The sequence below is a fragment of the Panthera tigris genome, chromosome A2, assembly GCF_018350195.1.
Source record: "Panthera tigris isolate Pti1 chromosome A2, P.tigris_Pti1_mat1.1, whole genome shotgun sequence".
NCBI classification, from domain to species: Eukaryota; Metazoa; Chordata; class Mammalia; order Carnivora; family Felidae; genus Panthera; species Panthera tigris.
The window spans coordinates 18,805,016-18,822,301 of NC_056661.1; the positions used below are offsets into that span (position 1 = coordinate 18,805,016).

At 54.6% G+C, this 17,286-nt stretch overlaps 3 protein-coding genes across 4 annotated transcripts in view; 1 reads left to right on the plus strand and 2 right to left on the minus strand.

The window, feature by feature from the left end:
* Positions 1–1,854, minus strand: part of IP6K1 (inositol hexakisphosphate kinase 1) — a 58,341-nt gene extending 56,487 nt beyond the window's left edge. Inside the window, exon 1 of the mRNA XM_042978974.1 lies at positions 1,589–1,854. The gene's annotated coding sequence lies outside the window, so the exon portion shown is untranslated. The remainder of the gene's footprint in view (positions 1–1,588) is intronic.
* Positions 1,855–3,934: 2,080 nt separating this feature from the next.
* On the minus strand, positions 3,935–11,617 carry CDHR4 (cadherin related family member 4). 2 transcript variants are annotated; one of them, XM_007088529.3, is made up of 18 exons: positions 11,286–11,617; positions 10,999–11,161; positions 10,831–10,922; positions 10,193–10,303; positions 8,734–8,837; positions 8,403–8,539; positions 7,936–8,119; positions 7,684–7,837; positions 7,334–7,427; positions 6,826–7,029; positions 6,606–6,745; positions 6,234–6,384; positions 5,934–6,154; positions 5,562–5,704; positions 5,007–5,063; positions 4,815–4,905; positions 4,560–4,587; positions 3,935–4,063 (listed from the first exon to the last, which is right to left on the minus strand). In XM_007088529.3, the coding sequence occupies exons 1-18, from the start codon at positions 11,517–11,519 to the stop codon at positions 4,008–4,010; spliced, it is 2,364 nt and encodes a 787-aa protein (XP_007088591.2). In that variant the 5' UTR covers positions 11,520–11,617; the 3' UTR covers positions 3,935–4,007. The 2 variants fall into 2 exon arrangements, with proteins under 2 accessions (XP_007088591.2, XP_042834912.1); XM_042978978.1 differs by having other exon boundaries at positions 3,973–4,590.
* A 3,573-nt stretch (positions 11,618–15,190) lies between these two features.
* Positions 15,191–17,227, plus strand: INKA1 (inka box actin regulator 1). Its single transcript, XM_042978979.1, has 2 exons — positions 15,191–15,648; positions 16,397–17,227. The coding sequence occupies exons 1-2, from the start codon at positions 15,436–15,438 to the stop codon at positions 17,186–17,188; spliced, it is 1,005 nt and encodes a 334-aa protein (XP_042834913.1). The 5' UTR covers positions 15,191–15,435; the 3' UTR covers positions 17,189–17,227.
* Positions 17,228–17,286: the final 59 nt, after the last annotated feature.

Consider the following 17,286-nt stretch of genomic DNA (forward strand, 5'->3'; position numbering starts at 1 on the left):
GTTTCGCTGAGCTGGACCCTGGAGAAAAGAGAAGTGGAGATGAAGAAAAAGGATATTCCAAAGAGGAGCAAAAGTCACTGTACTCAGCTGGCAAGAGAACTGTGTAGGGAAATTCCATGTATGGAATGTCTAGCAAATCATTTGGTTAATGGGGATTAGGATAAGCCCTGGAGAGGTAGGCTGGGGCCTGCTGGGCAGCAGCACCTTGACTGCTTGAATGCCATGTTAGGACATCAGATCTCATCCCAAGCCTGCAGCAGTTTCTGACTTCAGTGTAGGATCTCCAGAGCGTCACAAAGTGTGTCTGTTGCTCATGATAGTTAAAAGTGCTGACATTTACAGGTAAATTACATAAATACAAGGAAGAGTCTTTGTGTTCTCACAAGTAAGGCCACAGCAACAGGCCTCTTCTGGTTTCAGCATCTTCTCAAAAAGGATCTCCTGATTAAGGAGCTAGTCTCTTTCACAAATTAAAAAAAAAAAAAAAATTAATTAAAATTTTTTAAAAAGGAGCTAGTTTATTTCAAAATTAAACATTCTAAGACGACAAGATCCTGACACAAATGCACAAAGTATTGTTGCCTCACTTCTCAGTTCACTCATGCAGGCTTTTTCTATGACCACATACAAAGAGCCTTTGCAGAGGAGTCAAGGGACCACATGGAAAGAGCAATGTAGAACTCTTCCTAGATCTAACACCTTGCCCAAGGTCTCTAACCCTTCCACCCTCACAGGAAGGAGGCCTGACGGTCTGTTTTCATTGGGCAAGATACACTTAGCCTCTTAAAAGTTAATTTGGCAGTTCCATACCATCACAACGACAAAAATTAAGTTTCATTTCTTTTTCTGATTCTAACACAGTACTACTTTTCCTCTGTCTCCTGATTACACTGGCAGAATATCTCTTCAGGAGATAGAATCAACCAAGTCATCACCATAATATTCACTTTCTTCTAGAGCAAAAAGAAGACTTTACCACAAGACCAAAAAATGGTCACAAACCAAAGAAATTATGTTCCAAAATAAAACTCGGGCATCATGAACATTTAAGCAGGCTCTTCAGGAAGAAGCAAACAGTGAGCTCCAAGGAGCACAGGAGGCAGGAGCCTGGCAGAGGGCCTTAGCCCTGCCAGAATCACAGGGCCGTGACACTGGCCTGCCTGGGTTCGCGGGGGATTTAGCCTGGTTCGTCTAGTCTAAGTTTCCAAGCAGTCTGGAAAACACTTGCAGGAACCACATCTAAGAAAGAGGTAAGTGTATTTCTCACTTGGCAGCAATAGAATACCCCAGAGAGCATCAGGCTGGCAATGGACACGTTTCAGCGGTACCGGTCAGCGGAGCTAATTTCCCACTACCCCGCCGGCAGGCCTTCGGGCGCGGGGCTCAGACCTCAACCCCGAGGCTGTCCACCCGCCTCAGCGCCGGTATCCGGGAGGCGCCACGGGAGGCGGGTCAGGGCGCTCGAGCACTGTTGGAGCGATGCTTGGCGGATGCCTCAGCCCCGCGCGTGCCGGCTCCAACCCCGCGCCCGCCGCCGCCAGCCCCGCCGGCGTCAGGCCGGTTTTTCGGCCCGGCTCCTGTCACTCACCGGCCCAGCCCGGGCAGTGGGCGCCCACGGCTCCCCACGGGAGCTGGGCCCCCCGGGCCTCCAGGTTTCGGCCCGCCCCTGGCAGGCAGCGCAGGTGGATGAGCCCCGCAGTAGCGGCCCCGCACCGGCCGCTCGGTCCAGCTCCCGGCGCTGCCCACTGGGTACGGATCAACAACAAGATGGCGGCCAGCCGAGGGGGCGGGGGCCGGGCGTCATAGTAACCAGGACGGCAAAGAACCCGCCCCCGGCTGAGGCTATCCCCAGTCAACAGCCTCTTCGTCCTAGGCCTAAGGGAGTGCTTCTCGCTGACAGGTCGGCTGGCCTGTCAATCAGAGCCTGCCTCTCACGGCCCTTGCCGATCGCCTCAGGACGTGACTGTGACGGCATCGGTTGGCGCATGCGCCTCGTTCCTGGAGTCGCTGGGGGCAGAGCTTTTGCTGGCGATGCTGAGGCTCTAGCGCCCTTGGCCTTTTTGCGTGTGTAGCCTTTTTGCGGGAGCCCACGGCGTCTTCTCATACACGCGCACACACTTAGGGAGTGCCTGCTGTGTGCTATATGGTTTTTTTTGTCACCCATCCTGGAAGGGAGGGGTTGTCCAGGTTCACTGGTGAGGAAACTGAGGCGCAGAGCGGGAGGCCTGGCCAAGGTCACGCCCCTTCTGGAAATGGAGGCACCGGTTCTCATACCTCCTCCTACTGGCATCAGAGTATAATTCCCTATTGCCAGTGGTTTCTCCACCTTTGCCCCTCATCAATGGCGAGGTGCAGCCCTGTGTGCTCCTCCAAGCAGTCCCTGGCCCGTTGCCCACGTTTGTCCTTTTGCCTTGAGTTCGGTGCCCAGCACAAGCCCTGGCACACAACAGAAACTCGTCTCTTCCTTCCCTAGAGCATCTTGTCTTTGAGTACCTGTGACACAGCTTTTGCCCTGGACTGTCATGATCTATCTCAGAGGCTAGGAGTCCCAGGAAAATGGTTATCCCTGGCCCCCCATTCAAAGCACCTAACCCTGGGCTTGGTTTCAGGGTTAGGAACTCAAATGAAATCACACAGCCTGGACTCACATCAAGTGCCAGAACTAGCTAGTTATGTGACTTTTGAGGCTTAGTTGCCCCATCTGTAAAACAAAGATAACAAATGAGCCCTTAGAGCAGGGTAAGTGCTCAGAAAAGTCTGCCTGTAACACTTCAGGCAACAGCCTGCTCTCAGGTTGTCCTGGGCAAGCTCTAACACCTTCACTTTTGGGGGAACACCATGAAGCATACTTTTCCCACAGAAGATACTTGGCTTTTTCCCTGACTGGGACACCATAACTGGCTCCAGAAAGGAGGTCCTCCATTGCCCTGAGAGGGTTCAGGTCCACACACTTGACACGGGGGAGAAGATTGAAAGAACTTAGGGATACCTCAGGAAAGGTAGCCTCTACCCAGACAGCAGGTCCTCTTGGAGAGCTGGCAATAACCTGAGACCTGATTTGAAGCTGGGCAAGGGGAATGAGCTAGCACTGCATCCAACAGAACCTGCCCTCCTCCACGTTATTGCAGGCCAGCTGGCTAAGTGCAACAGCTCAGCTCAGCATAGGAAGGGATAAGGGCCAAGACACCAGAAGAAAGAGATCAGGAAGAAATAGGAATATCCCGTCTGAAGGGGGCTACCATCAATCCCTCATAGCCATCCATGCCACGAGGGTCTCAAGTCTGCACCAACCCTCACCTCAGTGCAAAAGTTCAGATCCTTCCCAAGAAAACCACACACAGTTGGCAGAGCCCTAGAGGTTGGTGGGGGCCTTCAAACAGCAACAATGTATTCCTTTCAGTGGGAAAAGGAAGTTCCTGGGCCCTCCCCATCTGCTAGAGCAGGTGGTCTTTGAAGGAACAGGCTGATTGGAGGCCTCTGTCACAAGGATAACAGCCTCTTACCTCTGCATTAATCATGATCAGCCAGAGCATCATACAATGCCTTCTTTAAAGCAAACTAATCTTGGGGTGCCTGGGTGGCTCAGTCGGTAAGCGTCCGACTTCAGCTCAGGTCACGATCTCACCGTTCGTGAGTTCGAGCCCTGCATCAGGCTCTGTGCTCTGTGGTGACAGCTCAGAGCCCGGAGCCTGCTTCAGATTCTGTGTCTCCCTCTCTCTCTCTGCTCCTCCCCCCACTCACACTCTGTCTCTCTCTCCAAAATAAATAAACATTTAAAAAATTAAAAAAACTAAACTAAACTTACTACTCCCTAGAGCCTTCCCAGAAGGCAAGGCACTCTCCAAGTGAGAACAAGGAAGCTCAGATCCCAGAGCCTCTCCCACAGATGGTTTTCAAGGCTGGGACTCTTCTTTTGTAATTTTGTTTATTATTGAATCAACTTAAAAACTCAGCAGCATGATCATGGGAAGAAAAAATTCCACAAATAGTGAAGCAGCTTCTTGTCTTCAGAGCCAGCGCCGGGCTCCTGTGAGCATGTTGAACAGGTAATCTCTGCCTGTGCCTGAGTTCAAATGGTCAGGAGGGAGAGAGGGCACTGCTGGACTCAGCAGAACAGCCTCCTTCCCTTAAAGGTAGGGGAAGACATTCCAGAACCCTTGGTGAGACCCTCCTTCTGCTTGATCCAACTTGTCCCTTCCCTCCTTTCTCAGCAATCCTGTGAGGTCTAGCTCAAATGCACAGGAAGCATCCTTGATTTCCCCAAACTGAACACCAGCTTCCCTAAGCCCAGTGCCAGATTAATCTGCCATAAATCACTGATGACAATGTAATATCTGGGGGCCTTTCCCCTCACCACCGCTTCTGCCATGGGCAGGAACCAGACCAGGTCTGAGTCACCTTCTGGCCCAACAGATGTTTGAGAAACATTGGGGTGAGAACAGACCCCATTCAGGGAAAGAGTAGATAGTGGATGCCTGGTGGTAGGAGGAGACGCTGAGATGGGGTAAGGAGAGAAAGTGAACCCAGGTGAAGAGTAGTTTGGGAAAAGGGGGACTCACGGGAGTCCTGTGCTCTGCCATCAAAGTGCTGCTGATGGGAAGAATGAGAGGGGGTAATGAGTTGAGCCCTGCCCCCAGGAGCAGGTGGAGGTCTGCTCCCATAGGGGTCAGAAGCCCACCTCCCTCCTCCATTCTGATGGTGCTGGCATGGGCTCTACCACAGAGGTAGCCAGCCACAAGGAAGGAAGCAGGCTTGGGAGGGGAGTCCTCTAGAGCAGACCAGTGCCCACTATACAGGATGGTATGTTGCCATACCAAGCTCAGGTCGACACTGCTGGGTGCCTGGGACATCTCCATTCTCGGTGCCTCCATGAACCCCTGAATGGACTCCTCAGTTCCCTGGATGCTGGGGCAAAGTAAAAGCACGAATACAGGATAAGGCTCTTGGCCCCAGGCTGAATTTAAGAGATGGACTCTCAGGCATAGAGGTATGCAAAGGAAACTGACCCGTTTAGTAGCAAAGCCTGGGTTGGTTTGTTTGGTGTCTGATGCATCTGGACCAACCTAAAATGACAGGAGGAGGGACCAAGCAGTGAAGGCTGCAGACCTGCTGACTCCAGGAACCAGCACCATCCACCTGCCCCTGTATACTGGAGATAGCCAATGTCCATATGCAATGCCTACATTGTTACCCCACCTTCCCCTGGGTCAGTCCTGCGCCCATAAAAAACTCACCCTTAGGGGCAGAACAAGTGTCAAGTGGAGGATAGGGGTCAGGAATAGGGGCAAACGCCCAGTGCATGATAGACTCTGAGTGTCAAGCACTGGGTCTCATCCACACCCACTCCATTCCAAGACCAAGCTGTGCCAACAATGGAGAAAATTTCCCCCTAGTGCCCCTCTGCCTCTAACCTGATGACCTCTGGAGGGAGAGCAGCCCCCATTAATAGCAGTTTGCCTGCTCATAAACTTGGGCATTGTCACCAAATCTTGGTGAAAGCACCTATCACAGATGAGGTTCATTAACGGGCTGGGGCAAGAGCTCAGGAATAAGAACCCTACCCCTGGAAGAGCCTGAGGAGGAGCCAGCCCAGAGCCAAGACAAAGAGGGCGCTGGTCACTGTCAGCACCACCACAAACCAGGGCTCCGGCTGCCAGAAAGCCTCTGTGTCAGTCACAAGCAGGGGTGTCATCACTGAAGGCACCTGAAATGGGGGCCACAGCCCTGGCAAAATGATCATCCAGCCTTCAAATCACTCCAAGGGTTGGGCTATCCCACACCCCAGAGTTGCTCTTCTGTATTGCCAGGCTCCTTATGTTCAACGGTTCCCTCTGGAATGCCTTCCCCCATAGTTCCACTTGGGGAAACTGGATCTCCTTGCCCTTCAAGATCCTTTCGTCCTACCCCCCAAGGTCCCAAGGACCCCCCCTCACTGTGGATCTGTGGGTGCGGGTGGCCACCGTGCTGGCGCTCCAGGGAATTAGATGCACACTGACGGTGGCTGTGGTACTCAGGTGGGGGATGGAGGGACCTGCATCGGCCACACGGATCAACAGCTCATAAGTGTAGAACTGCTCTGGCCAGAGAGGCCCCAACAAGATGTTGTTGTACACCAGGGTGGCTCCTTGCAGGCTGAATCGGTTCTGACTATTCCCTGAAAGCAGAAGAAGGGGACCGTTGTTGGCCTTGGCCTGCTCCTTCCCCAACAGCCTGGTGGCCCCCATGATCCTCACCTCCCACAATGCTGTAGGAGAAGGCCAGACGCTGTGGCTCCTGAGGAACCCAACATGACACCTTGGTCACCTCCACACTATGGCCCAGGAGAGCGTAGATGGTGAGTTCCTGAAATGGAGGCTGACACTCGGGGGCATGATCGTTCACATCCTGCAGGAATATAGCCAGGTCACCCCAAATCCTCAGGCCAGCCCCTCAGTCTCCTCCAGAGCCTAGGTGTCAGGCAACAGGCTCCAAAGGTTTCCATAATGAGGCACCATCCCTCTTCAACCAACTAACGGAGGAAACTTAGGCACAGGGTGGAAAAGCAGAATGCTAGAGGAAGATGTGAACACTTTCCAATTTTGCCCAAGGCCTCGGGGCTCAATTACCTCAACCTCAATGGTAATTGTACAGGAACCAGAGCGGTGGTGAGTGGGGTCCTGGTCTTGGCCATGGTCAATCAGCAGGACATTGAGCCTGTATAATGTCTGCAGCTCATAGTCCAAAGATCCCAGGAGATGAACCTCCCCTAAAAGAGATGCCCACAGCCTCAGCCTGCAGAGTCAACTCTGGTTCCAACCCTCCATCCCAGCCCTGGGGTGGGAGTACCACTGAGACGGTCCACAGAAAAGATGGTAGGCCCGCCAGAGATGTAGTACTCAATGTTGTTGTGTGGGTAATCCTTGTCCATGCCCACCACAGAGCCCAGCAGAGTGTGGGGCCCTGCATCTTCCCGGATCCGGAACTTGTGTGGGACACAGGCTGGGGAGAACTCGTTCACAGGAGTCACCATCACCAGTACTGGCACCTCAGCTGGAGGCCATTTGACAGTCAAGGAGCTGGCATGGGGTGCCCAGCCATTCTCTAGGGTCTAAGGAGGGAGACATGGCCCTGCCCTGGGGGTTTAAGGAGGGAGAGGGTCTGGAAGGAGGACGAACAATAGCCATTCCTCCCTGGGTGGGGAGGTGTCTAGGAGAGGAGACATATGTCCCACCCTAGGGAGACAACTGTGCCCTATTGATTTCTGTGGGAGGAGAGGTGACCCTATCTTAAGGATGGGGAGAGAGGTACAGAACAGCCCTGTCCTGGATGTCCAGGCCTGGGTATGGTTACTCACTGGTCATCAGGGGCTGACCACCATCGAGCACCAGGATGGAGGCTGCATGCTGAAAGCAGGCCCCACGAGCATCACAGTCCAGTGTGGCATTCACCTGGCCAGAGGGGCCACAGAGTGAGGCTGAGCCAAGGCCTGGAAAAGTCTAGAGGCACACTGGGCCACCTCAGGTCAGGGCAACCACACATGGTCAACCCTGAGCCTCTGCTTTCCAGCTCTGTGAGTGCAGATTGGCTCCACCACCATCTCCCTCACGGCAATGGTCTCAGCTCCCACAGACCTTTGCCCCCCGACCCCTCCACCTTACAGTCCCCAGCACCCTGCATGTGGGTCAGGAGGCGGGGACTGGGCACCTCCAGGACCCTGTCCCGAAGGCAGAGGCTAGCTGAGCCAGGAGGGCTGTGGAACTGCAGCTGGTAGTCGAGGATGGAGCCGGGAGAGTCTGGATCAGCACAAGTGAAGGTGTTCAGCACGGTGCCCACCGGCGTGGTCTCGGGGATTTGAGTCCTGGGAGCAGAATGACGGCGGCAGGGCAAAAGTCAATCTGGACCAGGAGAACCATGGTTCTCACCCCTATAGCTTACGTAAGGTTCCTGTATACTCACACCAGCATCGCTGGGAGGCAGCGCGGAGGCCAGCGGTTGACCGAGCGCACGTTCACCGTGAGCTCGAGCTCCACGCTGGCCCACGGCCTGAGCCGTTCGTGGGCCTTCACTCGCAGTCTAGTGACCGCCGCGCCCGGGGCCTGCGCTAACTCCAGAGGCGCGGTGGTGCGAATCACACCGTCGGCTGGGCGGGGTAGGGGCGGGGAATGCTGAGTTTAGACCCGCCCCCAGGTCGGTTTGGTCCCCACCCTCACACCTAATCCACCCTCAGCGGGAGGGGGCTGAGTCTGGCCACCCCTGCTGCCTCCTCCAAGGCTCGCCTCTAATTCTAGCCCGGCCCCCAAACGGCACCGCGCCCGTGTCTGCCTGGGTTTCAGCCCCGTTTCTCAGCAGGGCGAGGAGGTAGTGCGGATCACTGTGGACCAGCCTGGGAGGCATCCCGCACCGCTCCCCACTATGCCCCTCACCACGTCCGATGGAGAAGAGGGGGCAGGGCACCGGGGAGAGGATTTCGTAGCGCACGTCGAAGCCCCGGGCCCGGACCTGAACCACCTTACCCCCGGGGGGCAGGTCCTCCAGGATGGTGATATTCGAGGCTTGCTTCCTGGACCAAAAGGGGGAAACTAGCTATGCCCTCTCCCGCCATCCCTGGCCCTGCCGGCGTGCCCCTCCCCCGGGGCTTCCCTCATATCCGAGCTAGCTGGGGACACCCCAGCAACCCCACCCCTTAACCTCACTCCCAATTCCCTGGGGCTAGGCCATGTCTCCTTCACTGTACTCGGGGTAGGGGAGACTTACAGGAAAGAGATCAGGCTGGAGGGAACAGGCAAAACTTTGACCTTGAGCATCCCAAGGCAGCTTCGATTTTGTCCAAAAGTCACCAAAATCTGAAGCTGGAAGACCTGCAGTGCACACAGAACAGTAAGGGAACTACAGTGTGTGTATACCTGTATGTCTGTGCCCAGTCGTCCTTTCAAATAGCAACCGCCCCCCCCCTTACCTGGGGCCCTCCACAAGGAGCCCCCACTCCCATCCCATGATCTCTATGCTTACAGGCACTCCTTTAAGTCCCATTCTTGGGGCCATAAATATTTCCTTTAGGATGCAAACAGCTCAAAGAAGTGTGATATCTGAGTTATTCACAATGTGACATCATTTAGAGTTACTAAGAGCCAGTCACTAAAACATGGAATTTTAAAGAAGGAACTTCTCAGGGCACCTGGGTGGCTCAGTAGATTAAGCATTGGACTCTTGATTTTGGCTCAGGTCATGATCTCACAACTCATGAGTTTGAGCCCTGCATAGGGCTCTGTGCTGACAGTGCAGAGCCTGCTTGGGATTCTCTCTCTCTCCCTCTCTCTCTTCTCCTTTCCCACTTGCACTTTTTCTCTCAAAACAAATAAATAAACTTTTTTTAAAAAGGCATGGAAATTTTAAAGAAAGAATTTCTCAGGACTCCTGGGTGGATCAGTTGGTTAGGCATCTGACTCTTGATTTCAGCTCAGGTCATGATCTCATGGGTTGGTTCGTGAGTTCAAGCCCCGCATCAAGCCTTGCATCTGGCTCTGCTCTGACAGTGCAGAGCCTTCTTGGGATTCTTTCTCACTCCCTCTCCCTCTGCCCCGCCCCTGCTCACACTCTTTCTCAAAATAAATAAACTTCAAAAGCAAAAATCAAAAACAAAACTTTTAATGTTTAGTTTTTTTAATGTTTATTTATTTTTGAGAGAGACAGAGACAGAATGCGAGTGGGTTAGGGGTAGAGAGAGACACACACACAGAATCCGAAGCAGGCTCCAGGCTCCGAGCTGTCAGCACAGAGCCCGACGCGGGGCCGAACTCACGAGCTCATGACCTGAGCTGAAGTCGGACGCTCAACCGACTGAGCCACCCAGGCACCCCGACAAAACTTTTAATGTTTAAAAAAATAATAACAACAAAGGAATTTCTCTAGCCTTCTCCAGACTGTACTAGCCACTTTACCCAGAACTTTCTCTTCCTGTGTGAATGCTCTGAACATTCTCAATTCTATTAGAGGCATGAGGGGCTCCCTTTTCTTTCTGGAACTCCAGAACCCATCACAGAACCAGGCAAATGTGGGAGAATAGCCATCATGTGGCAGCATGTACAGGTGGCTATGTCTGAACACGGGGCAGCAAAATCTAGAAGGCCAAGAACAAACAAACCTCCAGAAAGTGGTGGCTCTGTCCATTGTGTGCCCCATCCATGGGTATCCCCAGGTCCCAAGTCATGCTCACCTTTTCAGCCTGGCCTTTGAGGCCCTGGGATGGCACCAGCAGCCAACCTTGACCATTGATGGAGAAAGGTCCAGGAAAGTATGGAGGGTCCTGGGCACTGATGATATTTATCTGACAGGACAGAGATGCTGGAAGCCCCAGCCTCAGCCCCCAGTACCCCACAGCATCCCTGCCAAAATCCCCCAGCAACCTAGCAAGTACCTGTCCACACCAAACCCTCCCATACCCCGATACAGGGTGGGTCCCCAACCTCCACCCCTGCCCCGATCCTCAATCTTCTCTGGTTTTAAACCAATTATTTTGCTTTTTAGACTGCATTTATTTTGGGGATTACAAAAGTAACACAATTTTCAGGGAGAATTCAGTACACACAGAGAACATGAAAGAACACAAGCCCCTGAGATGTCCTTATAGGAACAGCCATGGTCTTTGGGGATGGGCAGCCATCAGCGGCTCTCTCCAAGAACATAGATCACACAGAGGCTTAGCTGACACTAAAGTGTTCCTCTGCTGGGTGGTGTGTGTGTGTGTGGGGGGGGGGGGGTGGCTAGAGAGGGGCTGGGACAAGAAGGGGCCCGGTTTGGTCTCCCCATGTGCCTCTCTCATTCTGTCTCCCACTACCTATGTGCTGGGCTCACCTGGGCACGCTGGACTTCCAGGCCTGGCAGCAGCAGAGTGTACAGTCTGGCCCCAGGTGTGACTGTTTCCAGAACCTGAATGATTTCTCCAGCTAGCCAGAGGAGAGGTCAGGGAGGCTCTGTTCAGGCCATGCCTGCCCACCCCCTGCCTGCTGCCCCTGGCCTCACCTGGGCTGGCAAATCGGCCAGCACATGCACTATGACCAGGGTCCCGCCGCACATTCACAGAGAGTGGTCCCTCCATCACATGGTTGCCACATGTGAACCGCAGCTGCAGCTTATAGTGATTCACCGATAGAGCATCCAGCCGGGCCGAGCTGCTTAAGGTCACCTGTGGCAGGTAGGCAGTGCGTGTGGGACTGTAGGCTCTCCACCCCCCTGTACTGCCTGTGGCTTTGTGAATTTAGGGACTGCCCATGTTCCCCCGTGGCTCCCATCTGTGCCCATGACCCTACCGTGCCCACATAGATCCCCTGCCACCTGGTCAGGCTGGGTGGGTTGAAGAAGGTGGTGGGTGGCTGCACATGGACCAACTGCAGGGTGGGCATGTGAGAAGTGCAGTTGAAGGAGAAGGACTGAAGGATCGTGCCGGGTCCCTGGCTCTCAGAGACATTTATGAACCAGGGCAGGCAGTGGAGTTCTGTGAGGAAGAGACAATTCAGACCGGAGGTCCCCCCACACACAAGCATAGTCCTGACCTTCTCCCTCAGGGCCTGGTCACATCTAGGGGCCAAGCAGCCAAAACTCTTCCTTGTCCCCCATATCCAACAATGGCACAGCTCATTTCACAGACGTGAGCACTTGGTTGAGGAAGCAGCCATGATAAGAAATGAGGGTCAGGGAGTTAGATCTTTGCCCTTTTCCCTTGCTCTCCCCCAGCCCCTGCACTCCATGGTAGCTTATCCAAGAAGGATCACAATTCCACTCCAGTGTGGAATGGGGGGGATGGGCGTGAGAACTGGGGTTCCCCCACCCACCAACTCCTCACCAGAGACAGTCAGAGCAAGCAGAAGCGCCAGGATCCTGAGCAGTGCCATAGTGGCCTCAAGATGCAGACAGCAGAGGAGACTCCAGAAGACCAGCCGTGTTTGTCAGGCTCACCCCGTTGTCAGGTGAGTCGCTTAAACACAGCTGGGCAGGCTGCACTCCTGAGCGTCCCAGATTCTAGCTCCGCCCATCCCTGGTGACTTGAGCTCTAGACTCCAGACAGGCATTAAGAGGTCTGGACAACCCCAGGTTTCACTGCTTCTGATGAATCCCCCCGTTCTTACTACAACCCAAAGGAAATGTTAGGGGAAAAGGATCAAACTTCAGGTAGGGGAACTGAAGTTCAGGGAAGTAAGTCTCAGTCATGCAGTCCTTGGAGACAGCACAAGCACAGCACCCAGGAAAACTGGGCTCAGGATTTGCTACCCCACAGAGTCCAAACCCCAGGTGCCCACTTCCCCTCACCATTAAAACTTTATCTGTCTACAAAATCTGAGCCCAGCCATCAACAAAATCTCTTAAAAGTTGTCTACATTCAAGAAGCAAAAAGAATCCTTGGTGATATAAATCAAATTAGTGGTTATGTGTGGGGGGGTATCAACTGGAGGGGGCACAAAGTGGCCTCTTGGAGGAGCTGGGGACAGTTTCTACCTTGATCTAGGTGACAGATGCATAAGTGTCTACAGACTTTAACATTTATTGAGCTGGGGGCGCCTGGGTGGCTTAGCTGGTTAAGTGTCCAACTCTTGGTTAGGCTCAGGTCATGATCTCATGGCTTTGTGGGTTTGAGCCATGCATCAGGCTCTGTGTTGCCAGCATGGAGCCTGCTTGGGATTCTCTCTCTCTCTCTCTCTCTCTCTCTCTCTCTCTGCCCCTCCCTCCACTTGTGCTGTCTCTGTGTCTCTCAAAATAAATAAATAAACTTTAAAAAACATTTATTGAGGGGTGCCTGGGTGACTCAGTCAGTTAAGCATCTGACTCCAGCTCAGGTCATGATCTCACGGTTTGTGAGTTTGAGCCCCACGTCGGGCTCTCTGCTGACAGCTCAGAGCCTGGAGCCTGCTTCAGATTCTATGTCTCATTCTCTCTCTGCCTCCCCACTTATGCTCTGCCTCTTTCTGTCTCTCGAAAATAAATAAATGTAAAAAAAAATTTTTTTAATTTATTGAGCTGTACCTTTGAGAGTTGTCCAATTGTTATATTTATGCTATATGTCAATTTTTAATTTTTTTTTCTTTTTTAAAGTTCATTTATTCTGAGAGAGAGATAGAAAGAGAGAGAGAGAAGAGGGGCAGAAAGAGAAGAGAGAGAACATCCCAAGCAGGCTCCGCACTGTCAGCCCAGAGCCTGATGTGGGGCTCAAACTCATAAACCTGTGAGATCATGACCTAGGCCAAAATCAAGAGTCAGACATTTAACAGACTGAGCCACCCAGATGCCCCAAATTTATATGTCAATTTTTTAAAAGTTGTTTACACTTGCTCTTTCCAATTCTTCATCTCTCACTTGCTTCTGCCCACTATCATCAAGTTTGTCTCTCCCTTCATGAAACTGCCCTGTTGGAGTCCTCAGAGACCTGCATACTACCAGCTTCAACAATTCATTCTCCAATCTTATCTCCTTGGTAGCATTTGACACTTGCTCCCTTGGCTCCTAAAGTGCCCACACTCTGTTTCCTCCCACCTCCCCAGCTGCTCCTGCTTAGCTCCTTTGCTGGTTCTGCTTTCCTACTACCACCCAGAGGAGTGTTCCAGGACTCAGTCCTGACTGCTGCCCTCCTCTGTCTATACTCACTTCTCCCATCTCCAAGTCAATGGCCTTAAATACCATCCACTCACTTTGCCTCCCAGATCTAAGGCTTCAGTGCTGATTTCTCTCCCAAATTCCAGAGTCACATACCCAGTGGCTGACCCAGCATCTCATATAGGATGTCTAACAGGCATCTCAAGGGTCACATGTCCACAAATAATCATTTGGTTTTCCTCCCCAAACCCGTTCTTCTCCAGTCTTTCCTGGATCAATTCACAGCAATTCCATCCAAGCAGTTGTTCAGGCCAGAAATCTAGGAGTCATGCTAGATGCTCCTCTTTCCCTACTCATATTCATACATCAGCAAAACTTGATATTAACTCCAGAACATACCCCAAATTCACCCCCTTCTGTGCCCCAGCCCCACGCAGACCCAGGCCCTCCCTTCTCTTGGTGGATGAGGGCAGGAGCCTCCACTCTCATTACAGAGTGGTTCTCCTAAAGCAGATGGGATTATCTAAACAGGAGCCAGCCCAGGTCATTCCCTGCTCAAAAGTCCCAGAGCTCCCCCATCGCACCACAAACAAATCCCTATATTTCTTTCTAAGGCCGCTAGGAGACTGGTTTTGCTGATCTCCTCATTCCCCCAACTACCACTGTCTAGACACTTGGTCCTTCTTTGTCTTAAGCCCTGTCGAAATCCTCTCTTGTCCGGGCCTTTAACTGGCTGATCCATCTGCCTAGAATACCCCTCTTTTTTTTTTTTAAAGTGTATTTTTATTTATTTTAATAGAGATATAGAGAGCAATTGGGGGAGGGGCAAAGAGAAAGGGAGACAGAATCCCAAGCAGGCAGTAGTACGCTGTCAGCGCAGAGCCCCATGGCCAAACCGTGAGATCATGACCTGAATCAAAGTCAAGAGTCAGACCCTCAGCCGACTGAGCCACCCAGGTTCCCCTAGAATACCCCTCTTCTTTATCTCCCATGATGGTTCACTCAGATCACATACAGAATGCTGCCTCCTCTGAGTCCCCTCTCCCAAACAAGCCCGTCTGCCCCCCATTTCCGGTATTTTTCTGTCTACTGATTAGTCTTGTCTCGAGTTAGACTGTATCCTCGAACCTAGCCTTGGATCCTGGAGTGGTCTCCAGGAACGGACTCGGACCATTCTGGGCAGAGAGCGCCGCCCTAACCCTCCTGCTCTCACTCTCCGTAGGCTAGTGGTGCGGGCAGAGGGAATGCGGATGTTGCGGCAGGAATCGCGGCTAACCGAGCCCTCCCCACTAGAGGGCGGCCCCGCCTTGCTTGGCCCAGATGCAGGACCGAGAGGGTGCGGGCTGGGCTTTGGCTGAAGCCCCTCCTCTGTGCTGCCGCAAGGTCCAGAGCTCCTGGAGTCCTCATTGGGGCCGGACCCTCCCATCACTTCCAGGGTCTGTCGAGGCCGGTTTCAGGACCGAATACAGTAGGTCGCGCCCGGAATGGGCCACAACACTGCTAGATCGACGGCTGGGGGCGCTCTGTCCTCACGTGGGCGTAGCCACCGGATCCGCGAGCTCTTGAGGCCCCCTGCGGGAGGGACTGCAGTTCTATCCCGGGAAAAACGGGGAAGCTGAGGCTACTGCGGGGAAGTGACTTGTCCTAGGTGAAGCAGCGAACCTGGAGTGAGCTCAACCGCCCAGGGTTGTCGGGAAGTCCCAGGCCAGACCCGCCCGGCTTCGAGACACAGCCCAGCCCCTCGCCCCCAGAGCTCGCGGGGAGTGGGGAGGGGGCGTCAGGCACATCCACCCGTCAGTGCCCGAGGGGCGGGACCACTTCAGTCCCTCCCCGGCCCCATTGGCTGCAGCACCAGGGGCGGGGCGCGGCTGCCAGATGTTGGGGCGGTGGCGGCGGCGGGAGCTACGGAGAGCGAGGAGCCGCGGCGCCAGTCAGAGGGCCAGGGTGCCGCTGGCCGGCCCGCTGGGCCCGTTCCGCGCCGGTCCCGCTGGAGTTCGAAGAGGAATTGGCAGGCCTGGCGGGGGCTCCGGCACGGGCATGCATAGCGCTCGGCTTGACAGCTTCCTGAGCCAGCTCCGCTGGGAACTGGTGAGACTTGGGAGCGGGTGTGGCTTGTGAGGACGCGTGTGGGGTGCCCAGCTGCCGTCCGGCCCGAACGACACACGGGTAGGGGGCCGTCCCGAGTGCCCATCCAAGGCGGGATGGGGGCGGGGAGGCGCAGATGGCCCAGATGGCCCGCATCGGGTTTCGGACTGTTGGGGGCTGCCCTGGGCATCAAGTAACAGCCGCCCAGCTGGCCAAGCTGCTGGGGCGGCGGAGGGAGGTGGCGGGGAGAAATTTGTTTTGGGGCTGAGCAGGGGGCTGCGAGGGACTAAAGAGGTGCTAGAGCTGCTATGGATGCCTTCTACCCCAGGCTGATCTGTACTTCTTCTACCCCCCACCTGGCAAGTGCTCTTTCTCTGAAAGACGCTGTGAGCTTTGGGGAGCTGAATCCCTCAGGAAACAGGGGATGCTCCCCCACCCCCAGCCCTGAACAGGACTTACTTCCCGATGCAGGCGGGCCCACAACCCTGCCTCCCTCCCTGGTGGCGGGTACCGACTTGCCCAGCTCTGCGTGCTGCAGCCTGCCGGACTGCCACCAGGTCGGCTGACGCGAGTCACACGAGCTACGTGTGCCAGCGCCCCCATGACGGCCCTGTGCCCACTAGAGGCCTTGCTGCCCAGGCCTGCAGGCCTATCCAGTCCTCCTGGGCCTTCTGCTTTGGGACTACTCTGGCTAGGTAGGCAGGGGTGACAAGCACTACCCTTCCAACTTGGGCCCTCTCTTCCTCCACAGCTGTGTGGCCGGGACACTGGCTCACCCCCCATGTCTGGCCCCCTTCCACCATCCCCCAAACCTGGCCCAGGTGTTTGGCTCAGCCATGGACTCAGGGCCTCAGATGCCTTGGAAGAGGACTCAGTCGGCTGTGTGGAAGAGGAAGAAGGTATGGTGACAGGAGACAAGGGTATTGCCTTGGGGAGCCCAAGGGAGCATGTCCTGGACTGGGACTCTGGCTTCTCTGAGGTGTCGGGCAGCACATGGAGAGAGGATGAGCTGCCTGTACTCCAGCACCCAACACCCCCAGCATGGCCCCCCCATAGACAGCGCCTCTCGGCCAGTGGCATTCCTCTGCCTAGCAGGGCCCCTGTGGCCGGTGCACCACCTGCCCGTCGACCACGGCCCAAGTCTACACCAGACGCTTGCCTGGAGCACTGGCAGGGCTTGGAAGCTGAAGACTGGACTGCAGCCCTGCTGAACAGAGGTCGCAGTCGCCAGCCCCTAGTGCTGGGCGACAACTGCTTTGCTGACTTGGTGCACAACTGGATGGAGCTACCAGAGGCAGCAGGTGAGGGGGATGATAGTGGTGGGCCCCGTGCCCGTGCTCGGCCCCCTCAGTTCCTGCTTGGGCTCTCTGAGCAGCTGCGGCGCCAGCTGGCCAGGGCACGCAGGGCTGCTATGGCAGGAAAGCGACTGTCATGCCCACCTCGCCCGGAACCTGAACTGCCTGCAGATGTCTCACGATTTGCAGCCCTCATGAGCTGCCGAAGCCGCCAACCCATCATCTGCAATGATGTCAGCTACCTCTGACCCTGCCCTCCAGCCTGGGACAATAAAGACCTTTCTCTGGTCTATCCTGGTTCCATACCCCTGAGGCTCTAGGAGGTGGCCCCAGCCCTTTGAGGCGC